General features: G+C 39.3%; 1 protein-coding gene and 2 long non-coding RNA genes across 4 annotated transcripts; 2 read left to right on the plus strand and 1 right to left on the minus strand.

Moving 5' to 3' along the window:
• Nucleotides 1-9: 9 nt before the first annotated feature.
• Nucleotides 10-2,941, plus strand: LOC120438856. Its single transcript, XR_005612209.1, has 2 exons — nt 10-826; nt 1,642-2,941. It is a non-coding gene; the product is annotated as an uncharacterized LOC120438856 (long non-coding RNA).
• Nucleotides 2,942-3,725: 784 nt separating this feature from the next.
• On the minus strand, nt 3,726-20,164 carry si:ch211-166e11.5 (sterile alpha motif domain-containing protein 3). Of its 2 annotated transcripts, XM_039609314.1 has the most exons (6): nt 19,728-20,164; nt 12,511-12,605; nt 9,921-10,984; nt 9,665-9,820; nt 4,773-4,862; nt 3,726-4,688 (listed from the first exon to the last, which is right to left on the minus strand). In XM_039609314.1, the coding sequence occupies exons 3-6, from the start codon at nt 10,974-10,976 to the stop codon at nt 4,497-4,499; spliced, it is 1,494 nt and encodes a 497-aa protein (XP_039465248.1). In that variant the 5' UTR covers nt 10,977-10,984; nt 12,511-12,605; nt 19,728-20,164; the 3' UTR covers nt 3,726-4,496. The 2 variants fall into 2 exon arrangements, with proteins under 2 accessions (XP_039465248.1, XP_039465247.1); XM_039609313.1 differs by lacking the exon at nt 19,728-20,164 and having other exon boundaries at nt 12,511-12,726.
• Nucleotides 18,503-18,869, plus strand: LOC120438855. Its single transcript, XR_005612208.1, has 2 exons — nt 18,503-18,542; nt 18,676-18,869. It is a non-coding gene; the product is annotated as an uncharacterized LOC120438855 (long non-coding RNA).
• Nucleotides 20,165-21,545: the final 1,381 nt, after the last annotated feature.

A 21,545-nucleotide genomic window follows, 5' to 3' on the forward strand; every position in this document is an offset into this window, starting at 1 on the left:
GCAGGTCAAACAGACTGTGTCCAGGGTGAGAAGGGTCAGCTGTGATCCGAGCTGCACGCCCCAGTGTCCTGGAGGTGTACAGGTCCTGCAGAGATGGGAGTTTGCAGCCAATCACCTTCTCAGCAGAGCGCACAAGGAGTAGTGCAGTCCTTATCCCAGCTATCTATAACATCCTCTTGCTCCCTTGGGGACAGTTTCGGTTCCCAGTCATCATGGGAAAAACTTTCAGCTGATCTGAATTCTTCCACATACAGGAACCCACAACCAAGTAGTATTTCCAAAGTAGGAACTTGCCAAAACAGCGATTCACCAGATTCAGATGGGAGCTCCTTCATTTGTGAAACGGTCGATTTTGAAACAAATGATTCCCCTTCTGATCACATAAACAGTAAAGAGTAAAAAACAGAAAATATGTGCTTTATCAAACCACAACTGATCAAAAGCCCCAAAGTTTACCAAAATGTGGAAACTGAAGTACAACCTGCAACAAACAGCACTTTAGCAATGCAAAATAATCCATCTCAAGCTGTCACAGAACCGTTACCTGTCACTGAAACCTCTACAAAGAGTTCGTTTGGAGTCCTGGAGGTGAACCAGAGTTGTTGTCAACAAACTGCAGTGCAGAATGTGCCCCAGAAGAAGAACTCCATGTGCTACAGCTGCCTAGACCCAAGCACTGTAGCTGATGCTGTTCCTATGAAACCATTCTTGTTGTCACAACGGGATTACCAAGCTCTTCTGGCTGGCATTTGCAATGATTGTCTGCTGAAGAGGTTGCACAATGATGAGAAAAAATTCAAGTTGGAGCAGTACAAAAGTGCCCACAGTAAGTTTACATTCCTGCTATTCCTTTGTCACCATCAGTACTTTCTTTCAGCTACAGAAGAACTATGGCTCTAGGGTTTCAGCATCATTCTGTCACTCTAGATAAAAATATCTTAAATGTAAAATATATTATTTATGATCACGCGTTGGATGGATTACTGTGAAATTTTAAACACTCACATTCCCCGTCTCCAAACGATATATTTTACTGTCACTTTCCTTGTAGTGACACCATGATGTTCACATTTGCTGTTTTGAGTGAGGTGTCTCAACAGCGACTGGATGGATTCCAGCAGAGTTTGGCACAGATATTTATGTTCAGCACTCGTGATATTTTCATTGCTTTGATTTCATTTTGGAGCATTTTTTCCAGTTCCCCATGATTGCATGATTCACATTTATGACATTTCTTATTTTCTTTCTACACTGGCTGCGCCTCACTTCATACATAGCCGTTCTGACTCCTTTAGCCCTCCCTCACTTTCTTCTGATTAGCTGCACTCTCATGAATAGGAGGTTTAAAATCATATAAGTAGGGATTCTGTGCTCACACCTGCTATATATATCATACAGATCTGCCTATATAAGAATCAGACCATTTACCATCTTCACAGATGGCTTGGCTTTAGTTTCCTATTCAATGGGCTACATCCATCCATTTCCTTCCACTTATCTGGGACCAGGTTGCAGGGGCTGCAGCCTAAGCAGGAAAGCCCAGATCCCCTCTCTAGCTACCATGTGACATCTGCTGCTTATCACTGAACATAATATTGTCACATGACAAAGATTAGTAGTCATCCATTTATTTTTCCACAGGATGGGTGACAGCCAGCGGCAAAGGACTGACCTACCTCACTGACCCACAGATTCACTCCACCAGGATCCCTAAGGGTCCTTCTAACTTTGCTGCCAGAGGGCTCAGTTTGTTCCTGAAATATCAACATGGACCTGAGTGCAATCAGATTTGCCACCTCCTCAAACTACCTCCACTGGACCCAAACTCAAACGTTTCTCCTCAAAAACTTTGAGACGTTGGACACTATTTATTGCTATCCACAAAAAATTAAAAATTAATTAAGGGGCTTGTTTTGGCAATTTTTTGGAACTGACTTTCATACTGTTTTCCTTTTTTTAAAATGTACCGATAAATGCATTTTGCACACACAAATCGTAATCTTCAGAAATAAGGATTTAAACACTGTTGTGCAGTTGTCGTTTGTTTTAATCGTTCATATTGCTATTACCTTTTCTTGGAATACTAGAAGTGTAACAAATTTACAAAGAGCTTTTGGGTGCTACATTTAGTTACAAGAGATAAGAGATCATTCTTTCATAAGAGAATGATCTGAAAAGATAAATGCAACAAAATTATTTATGTTGTTTCATTACTTTTAGCACATTATCAAACAGTTAACATCTTAGGCTCTTTTTGTCAGGTGGTCAAAAATCTCACAGCTGACAGGATTTTTTGTTATTGTACCTTTTTTTTTTATTGGAAGTCACAAAAAACATGTGACTGCAGTCACAAGGAAACATGAATCGATAAGAGAAAAAATATTTTTGAAAAGATGTTATCCATCACTGTCTCCTCTCTATGAGTGGATTGCTGCCTAACTGGAAAGAGAGTTTCCAGTGAATCACCTGATGCTGTTTGAAGTCGTTTTGAATGCTATTATGGAAGATTTTAAGTAGTCTGTCCTTTTAGTGGGATATAAAAACATGTCATGTTAGCTGTTAAGCTTATTTGCAAAAGTGGTTAGCACTGTCGGCTCATAGCAAGAAGAGTCCTGGGTTCGGATCCAGTCTGGGGCCTTTATGTGTGGCGCTGTCCCCCAATCCACTCCTTTTGGACTGAAAAATGATCCAATATCCCGGGCTGTAAAATCCCTCTATCACTGTGCTTGCTCGGTAATGTTGCACAACTTGACAAAATGTCTCATAATGCACATCCGCATAACCACACAATGCGTTCATGCACATATGACTCCCACACAATTCTAATGACATATAAAATATGCAAATATGCGCAACTGTTGTATTGTCTTCTTTTCTTGTTTGTATCACTGCACATTTTGTCCTTTTGTAACAATATAGATAAAAAATTAATGAACTTTGATGATCGAAGCCAGCAATGTTTAGTGAACCGGCTACATGAAGATGATGATTATGCAGTCTTCGTTTTTGGTGCATATGGTCCAGTGAGTGAGTGATAGATAGATACTTGAAATAGATACTTTATTGATTGCACAAGGGAAATTGATGTGTTACAGCAGCACGATGAAGGATACAGTCTACAATAAACAGCACAGTTAAAAGAAGTGCCACAGGTGCCTGGGCCTTATACTATGAGATAGTGCAGGAATTTATATATTTACAACAGTGATAAAAAAAAACAAAGAAAAAGAAAGATTGTGTTAGTAAGACTGACATTTGTAAGGGAGAAGTGCAAATTGCATTAATAAATTAGATGTACAAATTAAATCGTGAGAAAAAGCTGCATGGAGGTACACTCTAAAAAATGTTTTGTTGGCTCAACTTAAAAAAATTGAGGTAACAATTTCCACTCAGCCTTTTAAGTTACAAATTTTGCATATTATTAAGTAAATCCAGCAAGTAATTTTTAGGTTTGGCTAACTCAACTCGTTCAACAAACCAACATGATTTACTTTGACCTCCAAAAGCATAATTAAGTTTAAGCAACCTAATATTAATTTAGAATTTCTGGTAATATTGAGTTGACAAATTACATTAGTTGAGTTACTTACTTTTTTACATATATCCTACTCACAATTATCCATGCAAACTGTTTTAAGTTACTAAAGTAACTTTTCCAAAAATCAAACACAGCCATTTAATTTATTCCAACTGATGAAACAGTTTATTGCATAACATTTTCAAAGTAATACACTTCTGTGTCATACAACAAATCAAACATTACAGCAGCCCTTTAATTATAAATGAGTGGGCAAAAACAATAATGTATTTCAGTACAATTGCTCCACAAACAACCTCAGTAACAAAAGAAAATGTAGCATGCTTATTACCTGGACAAGGTGTGTTGAATCAGAAGCTAAAACATACCAATTCACTTCGTTTTTCTTACTCCACAATGGTATCTACAACTTCTGATTAACTGAACACACCAGCCAATCAACAGTGTTTAGTTATTAATAGAAACAAGCAGAGCAGTGGGGCCTGATGACCGACTTTGAGAGCCACTATAAAGATTTGTAAAGGTATATTAAATAAAGCGGCAAATATATATATATAAAGTCTTCCAAATAACAATAATTTTAAATCACACCCTTCTAAAATACCTCAGAAAACAAACATTGCAACGTAAGGCAATTTGTTTTTGCAAATCTGCTTATTATTAAACATTAACTTTAACCTATCAACTTGGTAAATATCACAGAATCAAGAAAATTACAAAACATTTTAATATTTGACAACGCAACAATCCAAAGATAAGGTTATACATATTATGAACTTTCAAAACTACACTTGTCTAAGACTGCATAAAAAACACAAGAAGCAGCACATCTGAATATTGCAGCCTAAATTACATTTGTTTTATGACAGAAGTTTGTACTTAAGAGACATTACCCGTGGGCTGGCTTTAAGCCCACCAAGTTCCAGAAACACCTTCTGGAATACCTCTAGAGTGTTCTTTATTTGTTTGGGGTACTCAGATTGAGAGCGTATATAAGTCCCATCATTAAGGCACATTCTCTGGGCACATCAAGGTCTTCCAGGACAGCTGTTCCTGCAATCACTTTTTTAGCGATGACTGGAAGAGACACTGCTGCACGTCTGGTGACTACGATCTTTACCACTTCTTCTGGGAACTGTTCTTCACCATCCTGGCAAGTAGGTTAAAAAGAAACATGTCGGTATTTTATGCGCCATTTAAAAATATAACACAAATCAATGTGAGATTTACCTACCAGCTGTTCTCTGAAGAGATCCTCTTCTTTCTCTTTCAGATACACTATCAGGCAACGGATTGCAACCTCTCTTCTTGTTTCCACCGAACTCTGGAGAATAAAAAAAGTTAACTAGGCGAAAAGTCAAACATATTACATTTATAGGACTAGTGTTTTGCTAATTATTGATTTCATTTTTGTTTTTAACAAATAAACGATTTAATTTTTATAACTTGAATTACTTAACTTGAATATTGAACTTAATCTGTTACATACTGGCCTGCTTTCAATGCACCCTTTGCTAGCAGTAGGATAAGGTGAGTGAAAGTAAATGTAACCTAGATTTGGAGACTATTTCAAACAGTTTTTGTTGAGTTCTAAGGATTCAACTATAATAGTTATATGTGAGATATGTGATGCAGAACTGGAAAAAGCCACCTGTGGACAAGTCTTGTAATGATGTGATTAAAACATTAAAAGCTCCTATCTACCCTCTTTAATGTATTTGTGTAACTTGTCTTCCTCATAAACGTTTATTGTGCAGTTGATGAAGATACTTGTAACCAGTGTTGGTCAAGTTACTTGAAAAAAGTAATCAGTGACTAATTACTGATTACTTCCCCCCAAAAGTAATCCCGTTACTTTACTAATTACTTATTTTCAAAAGTAATTAATTACTTAGTTACTTAGTTACTTTTTAAAAACATGATTTACAACCTGAATAGGTGATAAAGCGATAGATCTTTCAACCCAATTCTACTTTTTCTGCATAATCCATCATACAAAATGTAATCAAATGGAAAAGTCTCTTTTTAAAACTTGTTTTATTAGTTTTAATCTTTTAACTTTATGCATCAAGCAAAAATTAAATTATATGCAACATTCTCTGACTGGAAGAAATTTGTTTAACATTTAAACCTATTTTCTGCACATTCCAGCACATAAAATAAAATATTTTTTTGTGTTTACACTCACTCTTTCAAATAGATGAAAGTAAAACACAGCAGAAAATAAATAAAATCAAAGACTAGCGGTCCTGTTGCTCTATTTTCACCTGTAAAGCAGGACTGGGGTAGGCGAAGGTTTACCCTGGTGCAGGTGTGCCGCAGCGGTCAGTTGAAGAATCCGCGAGTTTCTCGTAGCACACTTGGTGCTTGCTTGGAAGTTTAGGGGGTTTTTTCACTGTAAAAAGAAGTTTTCTTCCCACGCACAACGGACGCTAATGTTTTTGTCACTTTTTATGGAATCAAACTCAAAATAAGGTCAGTACTTCCACGCTTTAAACGCTGCACGCTCATACTCTCTCCGCATTCGATATATTATCCATTGTTGATCTGCTGACAGCTGTTGTCACAAACGTCGCCCTCGCTTACGTCACTGTCATGAGACACTCTCGCAAAAAATCACGGTTTTAGTAACGCAGTAACGCAGCGTTCCTACACTGTAAAATGTAATATTGTGTTTAATTAAAAATATTAAATAGGCTGAACTCAATTTTTATCAATTTGTTATTAGAACTCAATTTAAATAAGTTACCAGTACTTTTTATGCAAAAACGCTGATAAACTCCATTTATTTGAGTTGTCTTAACTTAGAAAAACTAAGTAAGCTGGAAGTTTTGCTTCTCAGTGCGGAAGGATGAAAGATGTGTTTTGAAAATGCCACGTGACTACCGTCCTCCTCCTCTCTCGGATCAGTCCGCATGTTCACGGTGCATTTTTATGGAATATGTTGAGCAAACCTGGAGAAGCGTCAGCTCAAGATATTATTGTTGTCATTGCTGTGGATCTTTACCTGGTACACTGACTTGGTGAGTAAATGTTTACTCTTATTCAAACTGATTTTGTGGCTTCTCTTAGTTTAGCACCAGGTTTATAATCTTGCTAGCTAGTTAGCGTTAGCCTAAGCGTTGCTGCTGCCGCTGGGCTCATGTTACTTAAAATTAACACCACAGCCTTAAAAACCTTGTATAAAACTATGTGGTGAAATTTTCTGTTGATTGTTTGAAATAAATAAGTGAGATAAGAGCCCAGACAAAATTCTTCGGGAGGTGCAGCCGTTAGGGGTGGGGTAGGTGTGGGATGTGGGGGGTGGATAACAGAGCTCTCCGAAAACGTGGAAGCAGTTTTGCAAATATGTGATATTTTGATAAATTAAGTAGATATTTGAGCATTACATAGCTACATTGTCGCCTGAAAATATCTTAAAAGGTTATTTTGTGACCCAGAAAGGGTAATCTGGGGAAAAGGAGGATCGCATTTGTCGGCCACGGTTGTCTGAGCCTGTGCATACTTGTAAGCGCGGCAATGGCGGAGGAGCGCCGCTGAAAAACTTATTACTTTTTCTGGGTCACAAAATAAACTTTTAAGATATTTTCAGGCGAGAATGTAGCTGTGTAAATTTCAAATATCTGCTGGATTTATCAAGACATCACATATTTGCAAAAATGTCTCCGGCGCTGGAGAGACGCTCTATTTTTTTCATGCTTTGTGGCAGCTTTAGAACATCTGTGGCATCTATTAATGTCAAATCTAGCCTTTATTTAACAACATAGGCAAACTATATGTTACAATGATTGCACAGCCATTAAGGATCAAATCAGTTTCTGAAAAATGTTCTGTTTTTTCTCCCTCTGCTTGCTTCTTACTGTCTTTGAGGCCGATCGGGACCAGCACTCCTGCTGTTGGACAGAAAGACATCAACTCAGTGGTAAGTATTTTGGTTTTCCAATATATTAGCAACTGTCAGTGACATTTATATTAATCAGGCTGAACTTTAATCATACTTTAGATCAGCCTGTTTTACTTATTGTTTTATTTGTGCTTTGGTTTGGGGAAGTTGTTTCTTCACTGATCTTTTCCTGTCTTCTGTTATTAGACTTGAGATATGACTGCACTATGCTGTTGCTGGTGACCACAGTTAATTCTACAAGACATGCTGTGTAAGTAAACAAACAACAACAGTTTGGTCTGCATTTCTTGAAAGATCACATTCCCCAAACTTAGTTTAGAGGGTCTACACTGTATATAGTGAAGTCTGCAAGTTTTCTAACAGCAAAATCTGTTTTGTGCCCAAAATCATTTTGCACATCATTAGAATGAAAGTTATTGGCCATGTTTGCATAGCCCTTTTTTAAAATGATGCTTTCATGACATTATTGTGTGTTGGGTGGTGGTCAGGGCTATCCAGACTGACAATTTGGGACATTGAATGTCACCTCTCCGGTGGGGAGGGAGCCTGAGATTGTCTAAATTGGAGTCTGTTTTATACCAAATGCAGAAAAAAATGTTTTAAGAAAGCAATTAAGTTCATGTTCCAAAAAATATGATTGTTTGCTTGCAGGACAACAGGAGAGATGAGTCCTCCATCACAGATGGTGTGGTCAGTGAAGATGGTCGCCTGCAGGTTCAAGCTCATTGCATCTCCAACCCACATCCACTGCCACTGTACTTAAGGGAAGTTAAAGACTTTCTTCTGCACCTACATTTGGATCACCTCGATCCATGATAGTCATTCAGGCAGTAATGCCTGGACTGGAAACAAGCCATCCTTAAAATAATACAACATTCCAGCTCATGTGTTGAAATGGAAAACAAATGTGTTGTTTAAATTAGAGACTGCACTTGTGACAGAACAATAAATATTTTATTTTGATTATATAAGTAATGTAAAGTACAAAACAAACTTGTGGTAGGCCTAAACTTATTTTCAGAATAATTAAATCTGAGACTTTGTTTCATTGTAAGATTATAACAGTGATGTCAATATAATTGTTTGTTGTTCAGCAGAACACTGTCCAGTATGTTGGCTGTTATACTTTGTTGTGTTTGAAAATAAAAGTTGGGCTCATTTTAACATCATTACAAAAAGTGTTGTTAATTATTTTTAATCATATTCAGGTTACCACAAATTGTTTTTTCATTTAGTTGACCTTAACATGTTTGTCAGTAGGTAAACAATTAGTATTGTACAGTCAGAAATATCAAGTTATTGTTAATACTGCGGACTTGCAATGTATAAGTTGTCCTAACAGTCATCTTAAGTAAGCTTTACTTAGTTTTTTTGAGGCAACGAGTTTCCATAATTTTTTTGAGTTCTGGGAACTAACAAGGCTGTACAGTGTACTCAAAATGAGTAAGTTGCCCTAACTTGGTCATCTTACGTAAACTTGATCCAATTTTTTTGAGTTCTAGGAACAAATGAGCTTGTACAGAGTACTCAAAGTAAATAAGTTGTCCTAACTTAGTCATTTTTAGCTAAGCTTTACTCAATTTTTTTGAGGCAACGAGTTTCCATAATTTTTTTGAGTTCTGGGAACTAATTAGATTTTACAGTGTACGTGAAAGTAAGGGTAATCTAATTACCGTTTTTGCAATAGTAATCCCTTACATTACTCGTTACTTGAAAAAAGTAATCAGATTACAGTAACGCGTTACTGCCCATCTCTGCTTGTAACACTCCAAATTATTACCTCAGGCTTTTCTCCTCACATTATTTGTAATATGACCCATACTTACCTTAATGTATTGTCAAGTTACATGTGACATGGAAAGTACCTATTTAAATTTACCCACCTCAGTTTGCAATTATGTGACCAAAAGTTAAATTAATGTCTTTTCATCTCACTTAAGAGGTGCAAAATACTTATGCATCTGAGTTTTACTTTTTCTCTTCAATCTGAGTTACCAAGTTACAAATACATCACTATATCCTTGACTCTTGCAACAAAGAAAACAGACAAATATATTTTGAGTGAAGTTTTCTTTAGCAAATTTTTACTCTGTCCACTTCTGATGTTCACTTTTTCACTCTTCAGTAAAAGATAGCCAACAATGCTCCTGAGATAATGAATTAGATAATTAACTTTTAAGGTGTGTAAGATTATCAGTTATATTCAGTTTCTTTTTTCTTACCTCTTGCAACATGTTCCTGATGTGCTCAATCTTAATTTTTGCAGCACCGCCTTTTGAAGAGACCAGGGACATTATTCTTGTGCAATACTGGTCCAGTTTTGCCATGAATGTTGTTTCCAAGTTAACAGTGGTGATCCTTTGGAATTCATCATTTATCTGTAAAAAATAAAAAAGACACAATTAAAAGCACAATGTGTTAATGTAATGCACAATGTCACAATTATAAGTTATCCTATAAATTATTTAATAAAATCACCTGTGCTGCATCAAAAAGCGCAGGCCATCTATTTCTGAAGTCATTCATGGGTGGTGCCAGATTAACAACTTCCTGTCTACGATTCGAGAATGTTTTGGCCATCTTTTCACTGATGATCCGATAGTTGTTCCTCTTCTTCACTTCATCAAGAAGTTCCAATCTTTCCTTTTCCAAGCTTTCCTCTGTTTCTCCTTGTGGGTGAGGTGGCAAATAGTTCACCTCAGCATTTCTTGGCTTTTTGAGATTCTTTGAAGGTGTCTTCTCATGTGCTTGCTTTCTTTTGAGAGAGTTCACATCCAGCTCAGGGCACCCAAGCCCTCTGAGTTTACTTCTGTAATTGCCCATTTTATATTTCAGTCTTTGTTGCCATCCATAGCATCCATTATAGGATCCCAGTTCTTTAAGGCAAGGATGTTGTTGAACAAGTGCTTCAGCTACATCTGCTAATTGTGCAGATGTTGGGTAGGCAACATACTGAAAGATCGTTTCAGCCAGTTTCTCAAGGATGTCTGGAAGAAGTGGAGTAAAGTTAAGTTTAGTTCCATCCTTTTTGAAAGTTTCATTTCCTGAAGCAAGTAAAAGCTCTGTGTCATAAGCAAAGCGAGGAACAGAAAAATTGGTAGGCCAGCGCCGTAAACGCCGACTCAAATGTTCAGGTGAGGAAAGAATGACTGTATCCTGAGATCCAGATGAGCAACTGGTGCCACAGGACACACTCGATGTCTCTGAAATTGCTGAAGCATTGACCAAGGTCTCTGATGCAGATTTGAAGGAACTGTCTACATCACTAAATGTCAGAGTAATTGTGGGAGGTTCAATAATCTGAACCACCTTAAGTGTGACCTTGTCCTTGATATCACCTGTTGATGTCAGAGAAAAATATTCTTCTCCAAAGTCAGCATCCTTATAGTGCAAAGTAAACTTCCCATCAACCTCAAAAGTCTCTTTCACAATAGATTCAAGTTCTTCCACTGTTCCAGGGATTAAATGTGGTAAGTCCAGTTTTCGAATGTTATGCTCTTTGAGTATGATCCGAAGTTTAGCAGGATGAGACATTGAGGTACCTATATAAAAAGGAAAACAAAAAACAAAACAAAATTTAGTTTTTGAATTTTACTCGTGGTGGAATATACCTCCTATCACCCTGGAAACTAGATACCAAATCAGTAGCCGGTGGCCACTTCCGCAGAGAAGATCAGTCATGTGTAAAATGCCTTCCAGACTTGTGGCAGAGCAAGATAGTTGTACTACTAAATCTCTAATTATTGATTAAACATTACTATCCACAACATTACCATTTGCGCTATAAAGATAAACTAATACAAGGAAGACAAAGCAGCTTTGGCCATACTGTATTGAAATGGCTACTGTGCCCTCTACGGCACATAGATGTAATGCTTTAGGGTCACCATACGCTTCCCTGCTACAGTGTATGCTGCCAGTGGGATAATATCAGACAGATCACAGGACTCAATAACTTTAACACTTCTAGTGTTTTCAAGCTCAAAGCTCCTGAAATCTTCAGAATACCATGCATTTAAGCATTTCACAATGAAGCCAGCTTTTCCATTAATTACAACCATCTGAATCAGTTCTACAAAATCTGGCAGACCACCTGTTGATCCATGTGCCAGGATCATTCCAGTGGTGTAACTGGTGCCACTGTAAGACACAGTATTTGCTATCTGGACATTTGACTCCCCAGGGAACTTATTTTCCACTACTTTCCTAATGTCTTCTCTCAGCACAATCAAATTCACTGTTAATAGTTTTGTTACCTGTAAAGAAGGCTGAACTGTTTGATTTCCATGTAGATGGTAGGCAATCATTAACTGATGCTTCACTGATAGAGACAACAGAATGTTTCGAAAACAGCGGGTATGCCTAACCCCATGCTTAAAAAAGCTGTGCTTGGCTTCAAAACGCATAGTCCACAGAAAAACAAGTGGACCAAAAGCTTTTATGAGTTGTGGATAGTGCTCTAGAAAATGGTGTTTTGGAATCAGTCTTTCCTGTGGGAAAGCTTCCTGAAATCTTTGCTGGTGCTCGAAAATCTTGCTATCAAGAAAACAAATGGTTGAATCTGTATGAACAGATGAAAGGACAAGTTCAACTATATCCTTAAGGTTGAGAAGGAGCAGCCATGTTGGTTCACTCTCTGGTATTTTTTCCCCAACTATAAGGGGGAGGAGGCGAAGCAAAGCCCAGTTTTCATGCGCATTCCCCCCAACAGTTTTTTTTGTTGCAAAATTCAATGGAACTGGTTGTGGGGCATCAGTTTTATCAGCCCATATGTATGGAAACTGTTTAATTGATTTGTTAAGCTCATCCAGAGTAAATACTTTCCCTTGATTAAGGTACTAAGGCAAAGTGCTAACTCCAAAGGTACAATACCTTCAAAGAGATCATGTAGCAAATCTGGCGGATAGCCAGTTAAAACATCGAAATGTTTTAGGTTTTCGGTCAGTGGGCAAAGTTTTTTTACTCCATAACAGTGAGACTGACTTTTATCTCCTTTTGCAGTGTCAACATGTACCCTGTGTTCTTGTATTTTTCTTTGACTAAATGCTCCACTTCGAACGTCACTTACTTGGATTTGGGTTCGTTCTCCAAGACAAAACCTGCAGACATACGCACTTGAGAAACTTTCCACAAATCCTCCGAGAGAGTGTGCACCAAGGTTGTCTGCAACAACACAAAACACAGTACCTTTGACACATATGCCTAATGAGGTGTAACAGGGCAGCCCTTAGCGGCTGGAAACACAGCGAGAGGGACGAAGGCAAGTGCAGTGGAACAAAAGTATTTATTTCCCATACAGCTCTCCTTACAACAATTCACTTGTCGAGCTTCTTCACAGCACAATATATCCTCCTCTAATGACAACCAGCAGCCTTAAATATGTTCAGCTGTCACCGACTTAACCATTATTCCACTCTCAGGTAAATTCTTAAATCCCAACCTTCCACCACAGTATACAATATATCAATTAGAATAAATAAATACATAAATACATTTCACATTTTCATATTAATAAATAGTTCACACTTTAATGTTACACCAAACCCAATATTATAAAAACCCAGAAACCCAAGCACACAAAAAGATTCACCACACTCTCTTTACCAATGGTCTCTCCCGGAACCTTTAAATGGTGTCTGGACCCCCGGGGAAACATTTGCCCAAACACCCTGAAGAGGACACAGGCAAGAAAGGTGAGTAATCATTATCTTACAAACACTTATTTGCGCCACTTTTCTTCCTAGGTTTCACACACACATTTGCATTAGTTTTCCTTACTGGTAAACCTTAATCATAATCTCAATCACCATTCTTCTCTCCTGACAGACAACCACCACATTCCTTGATGAGGAGCAGCTGTGCAGGATCTGAAACAAGGCTACCAACTGATTTTAAAATTCCCAATAAATAATCAATAAATATTTAAACTTCTTGTGTGCAAATGTTTTACTGTGCAAATCCATGCCTAAAATGCAATGCTAAATAAAGTGCTTGATAAGGTGCTTTTAATAAAGTGAAAAGTGTGCTCTAAAGTGCTATACAGAGAATATAATACAAATAAATGTAGTAAGGAGTCCTCTTCCTTACATTTCCTCCTCCCTCTCCTAAGCGCCAAGTGCTTTTAGTCCTCTGACATCCTAGATAAACAGTCAGCAACCACATTTGACTTCCCTGGCCTATACTGGACCGTAAAGTCATAAGGCTGCAGAGACAGATACCATCCTGCAATGCGGGCATTCGCATCCCTCATGCGGTTCAACCACTGGAGGGCACGATGATCCGTCTCTAGAGTGAAGTGACGTCCCAGAAGATAATACCTCAAGGCCTCGATAGCCCATTTCATGGCCAAGCACTCTTTCTCCACCGTCCGAATACCTCGCCTCCCTGTCGAGTAGTTTCCGACTCAGAAACACCACAGGCCTTCTTTCACCATCCACCTCTTGCTGAAGGACAGCCCCAAGGCCAACTCCCGAAGCATCAGTTTGCAAGATGAATGGCTTGTTGAAGTCTGGGCTGTGCAGAACTGGATGTGTGCAAACTGCTTCCTTGAGGTCTCTGAATGCTTGCTCACAGTCTTCTGTCCAACGCACTTTGTTGGGGGCTGAGCCTTTTGTGAGGTCATTCAGTACAGTGGATCGCTCTGCAAAAGAAGGTATGAATTTCCTGTACCAGCCTACTAGACCCAGAAAACCTCTCACCTTCCTTTTTGTTGTCGGAACTGGGAAGGACTGAATTGCTTCAATCTTTCCAACCTGCGGCTTTATCTTCCCAGAGCCAACCACAAAGCCCAAGTACTCCACTTCTCTCTTGGCTATGGAACACTTCTTGGGGTTAATAGTCAGTCCAGCCATTCTGATGGAATGTAGCACCTTCTGTAGGTGAATGACATGCTCTTCCCAGGACTGGCTGTACACCACCACGTCATCCAGATATGCTGCAGAGAATGCTGACACATCTCTCAGTACATGGTCCATTAATCGTTGGAATGTCGCTGGTGCACCTTGAAGCCCAAATGGCATGACTTTAAATTGGTACATACCAAAAGGAGTTTTGAAGGCTGTCAGCTCTTTCGCTTCTGGTGCCAAAGCCACTTGCCAGTATCCTTTACACAGATCGAGTGTCGTAATGTACCTTGCTGCTCCAACTCTCTCCAGCAGGTCATCCACCCTGGGCATTGGGTAGGGATCAAACTTGGATACTGCATTCAAATATCTGAAATCAATACAGAATCTCAGGGTGTCATCTTTCTTTGGTACCAAAACAATCGGGCTGCACCACTCACTACTTGACACTTCAATGATTCCCAGATCCAACATCAGTTTTATTTCTTTCTGCAGCACTGGCACCAACCGTTCTGGAATTCTGTAGCTCTTTTGTCGAACGGGTGCATCCTCCTTCACCCGTATCTTGTGCTGAACCAGTGATGTGAAGCCTGGTGTTTCTCGAAAGAGCTGTGGGTCCACGAGTGATTTAATATCAGCCTGCTCAATATGAGACAAATGAGAAAGGTCAACTGAAGCACAAACTTGAATGTTAGTTGGAAAGAACTTCTCAGTCACCTCCTCATCCTTAACTGAACGCACCAGTAACTGACGGACCGGCTCTTGTCGGCTGTGGAATTCCTTCAACAAGTTCACGTGAAATGTCTGATATTTCTTAACTCTTTCTGGCATATTCAGTTCATAAGTGACTTTACTCACTTGTCTGACGATCTCATATGGTCCATGCCATTTTGTCAGCAGCTTGTTATTGCTGGTGGGAAGCAATAACAGTACTTTCTGACCTGGAAGGAAGACCCTATCCCTGGCCTTCTGATCATACCATGTCTTTTGATGTTTTTGTGCAGCTTTCATATTGTCTTGCACCAATGATGCCATTTTCTCCAACCTCTCTCTCATGGTGATGACGTAGGCTGCGATGTTTTCGCCCTCTGCTTTGGGGTCCTCCCAACAGTCCTTAAGCAGATCCAGGGGGCCTCTCACTTGGTGGCCGTACAAAAGTTCAAAAGGCGAGAAACCAGTGGAAACCTGCGGGACCTCCCGGTAGGCGAACAGAAGGTATGGCAGCCATTGATCCCAGTCAGCACCTGTGTCAGAGACAAACTTGCGCAGCATACTTTTGAGAGTCTGGTTGTATCTCTCCACTAGCCCGTCCGTTTGGGGGTGATAAGGGGTGGTCTTAAGTCCCTTTATCCCTAACAGCTTATAAACCTGCTGCAACAACTTGGATAGAAAGTTCGTTCCACAATCCGTCAGAATTTCTCTTGGTATGCCTACCCTAGAGAAAAGCTGCAGCAGACAATTAGCAATGTGACGGGCTTTAATTGATCTGAGTGGGAAGGCCTCAGGAAACCGTGTTGCATAATCACATATGACTAATATGTAGCGATGACCTGTGGAGCTCCTCTCTAAAGGGCCCACAATATCCATGCCTAGCCTCTCAAATGGTGTTTCAATAATTGGCAGTGGTTGCAACTGGGCTCGTGCTACTCCTTTGCCTGAGATCAACTGACATTTTTCACAGGAACGGCAAAACTCAGAAACCTGGACATACATCCCTGGCCAAACAAAACGGCTGCTGATCCTATTCAATGTTTTGTGAAAAGCCATATGACCTGCCCATGGAATTGAATGACCCAAATCCATAACTTTGTTTCTGAACTGTTGTGGGAGTGCTATAGCTTCGCACTTCCCCTTTCTCTGGTACAAGATGCCTCCTTTAATCAAGTAAACAGTGTCTACAAGACAGCTTACCTGACCTTGACTAGCCCCCTCTACCTCTGTTACCTTCTCAAACCAGGGTTTTAGAGTAGGGTCGCTTCTTTGGAGTGCACCTAAATCTGAGGGAACATCAAACTCAAGCTGGTTATTCGGCTTAGGAAACAATGCTGTACCTTTTTCCCTGAGCCTTTGAACTTTTCTCTTCTTCTCTGAGCCCTAGACTTCCTAATCTTCCTGGCTCTGTTTCGAGAGACTCCTCAAAAAGGGTAGCTCTTGCATCATTTCCTTTGCACTTTGTGCTCTTGTGACTACATGACAGGGTTTAAATGGTTCAACTGTCATATCTAGAGGAAGTGAGCCTCCAGATTCATCACCTAAGCCTTGAATGTCTTTCTCAGCACTCATTTGAGGGTCATAATCTGACTGATGTATTAGATCAAAGAGAGTGGGGATGTCATTACCAAGTATCACTGAATATGGCAAACTGGGAACCACAGCTACCACTAACAAGTAGGTTTGACCTCCCACTGTCAGGTAAACCTCAGCAGTGGGGTACCTGTGTTCATCCCCATGCACACAACTTATTGTAGCCCCAACCCCACTTAGTTTTTCTCCTGAAATTATGCTAGAATGTACAAGAGTTTGGAAGCACCCAGAGTCAAGCAAAGCTTCTTTGCGCCCATTAATTAAAACAGGGACAGTACAAGCTTTCTTTCCTACTGGCTCTGTGGCTGGTCTTGGAACTGCACACAAAAGAGATGGTTTTGACTTAAGGGCAGGGCAAAATTGTTGTGTATGGCCAAAGTTATGACAGTGATAACATTTAATATCCTGAACTGAAGACTTAAAGGATTTCTTCACATTGTGAGGTCTATGGGAAGGGAGCTGCCTAGAACTAGAAAGATTTCTAGCCTGAACTTGACCAGAACCCCGTTCACCCCCAATGGACTTACTTGGTTGGGCGTAGTGGGTCTCCCGGCTGAAGTAGGTGCTCTTGCTTCCTTTTCTGGCTGAAGTGAAAACCTCTGCGAGGCTAGCTGCTTCCTTTGCCGTCTTCGGGTCATGCTCACGTATCCAGATCTCCAGCTCTGGGTTAACCATTCTTAAAAACTGCTCCAGAATTATCTGCTCAGATATTTCTTCTACAGTTGATTTCTCAGGTTTAATCCATCTTGAAAACAGGTCTTTCAATCTTACATAAAGTTCACGTGGCGTCTCACCTGGTTCAACTTTCATAGATCTGAAGTGGCGTCTGTAGGTGTCAGCAGTGATCTCATATTTTGCCAGAATTGACTCTTTCACTTTATCATAGTTCTCAGAGTCTGTTACATCCATGAGAATGTAGGCTGTGCGGGCTTTACCTGTCAACAGGGGAACCAGACGAATAGCCCACTCATCTCTGGGCCATCGACACACATTTGCCATTCTTTCAAATGTAGTCAGAAAGTGTTCAATGTCATCTTCTGGTGACAGAGGAAAAAGTTTTGGTTCAATTAAAGACCTGGACCCACTGGCCTCTGGAATGTCTTCACCATTGAATCCATATTCTTGTTCTTCAGATTTTGTAGGGGGCGCTGGCGCCTCTGGTGGATCAGGCTTATCAATTACAGCGTTAACTTGTAGCTGGATTTGCTAAAATTGATGCTGCATGCCTTTCCACCTTTGCTCCTGACGTGACAAATCCTTCTCCCACTTTTGGTCTCTGGCTGCTTGAGACCACATAAGAGATTTCACCAACCCTGTCAACTCCTCCAATTTGTCCTCAGGGCTTGTTGCTGCCATGGCCTCTAGCTCAGATGAAGCGCCAACTCCTTCATCAGGCTGCTCCTCTTGGCCTGGCTTTCTTCCACCTCTTGTCATCATCTTCTCACTGTGGCATGAGTGACACACTTCTGACACCACTTGTAACAGGGCAGCCCTTAGCGGCTGGAAACACAGCGAGAGGGACGAAGGCAAGTGCAGTGGAACAAAAGTATTTATTTCCCATACAGCTCTCCTTACAACAATTCACTTGTCGAGCTTCTTCACAGCACAATATATCCTCCTCTAATGACAACCAGCAGCCTTAAATATGTTCAGCTGTCACCGACTTAACCATTATTCCACTCTCAGGTAAATTCTTAAATCCCAACCTTCCACCACAGTATACAATATATCAATTAGAATAAATAAATACATAAATACATTTCACATTTTCATATTAATAAATAGTTCACACTTTAATGTTACACCAAACCCAATATTATAAAACCCAGAAACCCAAGCACACAAAAGATTCACCACACTCTCTTTACCAATGGTCTCTCCCGAACCTTTAAATGGTGTCTGGACCCCGGGAAACATTTGCCCAAACACCCTGAAGAGGACACAGGCAAGAAAGGTGAGTAATCATTATCTTACAAACACTTATTTGCGCCACTTTTCTTCCTAGGTTTCACACACACATTTGCATTAGTTTTCCTTACTGGTAAACCTTAATCATAATCTCAATCACCATTCTTCTCTCCTGACAGACAACCACCACATTCCTTGATGAGGAGCAGCTGTGCAGGATCTGAAACAAGGCTACCAACTGATTTTAAAATTCCCAATAAATAATCAATAAATATTTAAACTTCTTGTGTGCAAATGTTTTACTGTGCAAATCCATGCCTAAAGTGCAATGCTAAATAAAGTGCTTGATAAGGTGCTTTTAATAAAGTGAAAAGTGTGCTCTAAAGTGCTATACAGAGAATATAATACAAATAAATGTAGTAAGGGAGTCCTCTTCCTTACATGAGGGAATGTAAAGTCCTTCTTCTTCTAGGCATGCAAGATCTTTCAAGAGTGGCTCAAAGACAGCACTGTAACCAAACTGTTTTATATCATCAGATTTGCATAGAATGGCTAGGTAGATTGATGTCAGTGAGGACCTGAGCAATGGTGGTACATTAGCTAAAACCCAATGCACTGCTGTAATTTTGCGCTTTTTTCTTGAGGTGCCAAGTGGATTACACACTTCAAACTCATCCACATACAAAATGAGGGAAATGGCTGGACTCTCTTCTGATAACAGTTGATTATTTTTAAAATTAGTGCCATGATGAAATGACGTATATTGTGTTTCAGAGCTATAATCCATTTCTGAGGTCTGTGTGAGGAAATCTTGGATCTCCTTTTTTTTCAAGACTTCATTCAGGGACTTTAAAACAGGTACATACTGGAAACTTCTCCATTCCCCAACGCTAAGCAAATACTCAGTGGGTTCTACCAAACAAAAATGCTCCTTGAAATATTGGCTTCTTTTGTAAGAGGTAGAAAGAGGACCTTTATTTCCAAAAGCCAATGTGATTGGGTTGCACTGACAGAGGTCTGCAACCATATCTGAAATCACTAAATCATCAACGGCACAATTATGCTTCTTTAGGCTTAACTGTAAAATCTCTTTTAGAATAGGACCTGAAGCAGAGGAAGAAATGAATTGTAACTGTTCAACTAACTCATCAATACACTTGTGAGAAACATTGTATATACTTTCCAGTTTTAGTAGTAGGTGGGCTAAATGTTTCTCAATTAGGCAATTCACCAATTTCTTCATCCTCTGCATTTGCTTCATCTTCACTCAATGGATTTTCATTATGTTCCTCAAGAGGATCATCTCCTGTATTCAAACGATTGACACACCTCTGTATCTGCTCAGGCTTGAAGTCATCCAATGAGTGAGGATTGTGTTTTCGGTTCCTATGAGAAGCATATGTTCCATGAACGTTTGTTTTGAAGTTACAGTTTTCAAAAACACAAGCGACAGTTTCCAGTTTTTTTAAATGGTGCCCAATATGCGTAAAATATTCCCTTTGAGTTGAAAATGTGCTTAAAGAGCAACATGGACATTTGAAAGACAAGACTTCTGAGCATGTCATTATATCAGAGGATGAATGGCTTCTTGATAAATGGGTTCGCAAGCTATTCCATGTTTTAAATGAGCAGTAACAATCCCAGTATAGACAAGGCATAAACAGTTCACCATGGCTATGTCTAAGCCTGTAATGCTTTAAGAGCTGATTCCTTCTTGGTGTTTCAAATTTGCAAATTTTGCAAGTCCAGTGCATTTTGAAATTTATTGCAACTTTTGGTAATGCAAAGACTTATTGAGGCTTTTGAGTTAACAAGTTATTTTAAGTACAATACAATACAATACAATTTTATTTATATAGCACATTTAAAAACCCGAAGGCACACCAAAGTGCTTCACAGTAATATGGAGAGTCGACATAAGTCAATAACAGGGTACAAATCGGGCACTAGCACAGACAGGATAGAGACACTAACAGACCAGGAGAGTTAGATAAATACAAAATCTGCTAAGACAAAAGCAGCAGTAAAATTAATAAAAAATAATAAATTTAATAAAACCTAATAAAAGATTTAAAAGTTTAAAATTTAAAAGATTTAAAAGGGTGTTAACTGGTCAGGAAAGCCAAGTCAAATAGATATGCTTTTAATCTTGATTTGAAGGATTGGATAGAGTCCAAGGCTCGAATAGAAGCAGGGAGGTTATTCCATAGGTTGGGTGCAGTTGAAGCAAAGGCACGATCGCCTCTGATCTTCAGTCTAAACTTAGGTTGGGCCAGGAGTAATTGACCTGATGATCTTAATGCACGACAAGGAGTGTACAAATTGAGGAGGTCAGTGAGTATAAAACCTTCTCTAAAACACTACAATGAAACACTGAAAAGATGAATCCAAAATTCAAAAAAAATAAAATAAATCTACAGACTGTAGTTTAAAATTGTAAAAAGGTGTCATATCCAAATGTGTGAGAGAATTTTCTTTTTAATTATTTGAAGACCACTGTTGACATGCCACAATCCCACACTTCACATTATGCTTACAATTACAGAAGGTAACGAATGCAAGTCGTGTGTGCACACACACAATTTTGTTTTTTCTTGCTAGGCTAGGTCAACTAACTTTAACCCTCTGTATTTTAACAGACGGGGGGGTCTGTTAAAATTAACTGCAATATTAGAAACGCCTTCTTGTATAGCATAACTATAAGTTTTGTATAGGCTTATATATGTAATTAATGCATTTTAAAATAGTAGGTTTGTAGGTTTATCTAAAGCTATTAAGCTATTAGGTCTGCTGACAGCAGTCGCACACCTCTACAATCACATGACAATGATGTCATTCATGAGCACATGTTTACCCGTCCCCATTCGGCCAAAATCCTGTTCGGACTTTATGAGCTGCCCTCTTTTGTAAACACAGCATGCTTTACCCTTGGCCCACTGTGCGCAGTATGACACAGTATGACACAGTATGACACAGTATTACTAAGCACTGTTATGAATATTCAACTGGAAAGCGGTGTATTTTTGAAGTTTGTCCTCACTGTAAGTGC

Source organism: Oreochromis aureus, linkage group 3 (genome assembly GCF_013358895.1).
Source record: "Oreochromis aureus strain Israel breed Guangdong linkage group 3, ZZ_aureus, whole genome shotgun sequence".
In the NCBI taxonomy this organism is placed as follows: Eukaryota; Metazoa; Chordata; class Actinopteri; order Cichliformes; family Cichlidae; genus Oreochromis; species Oreochromis aureus.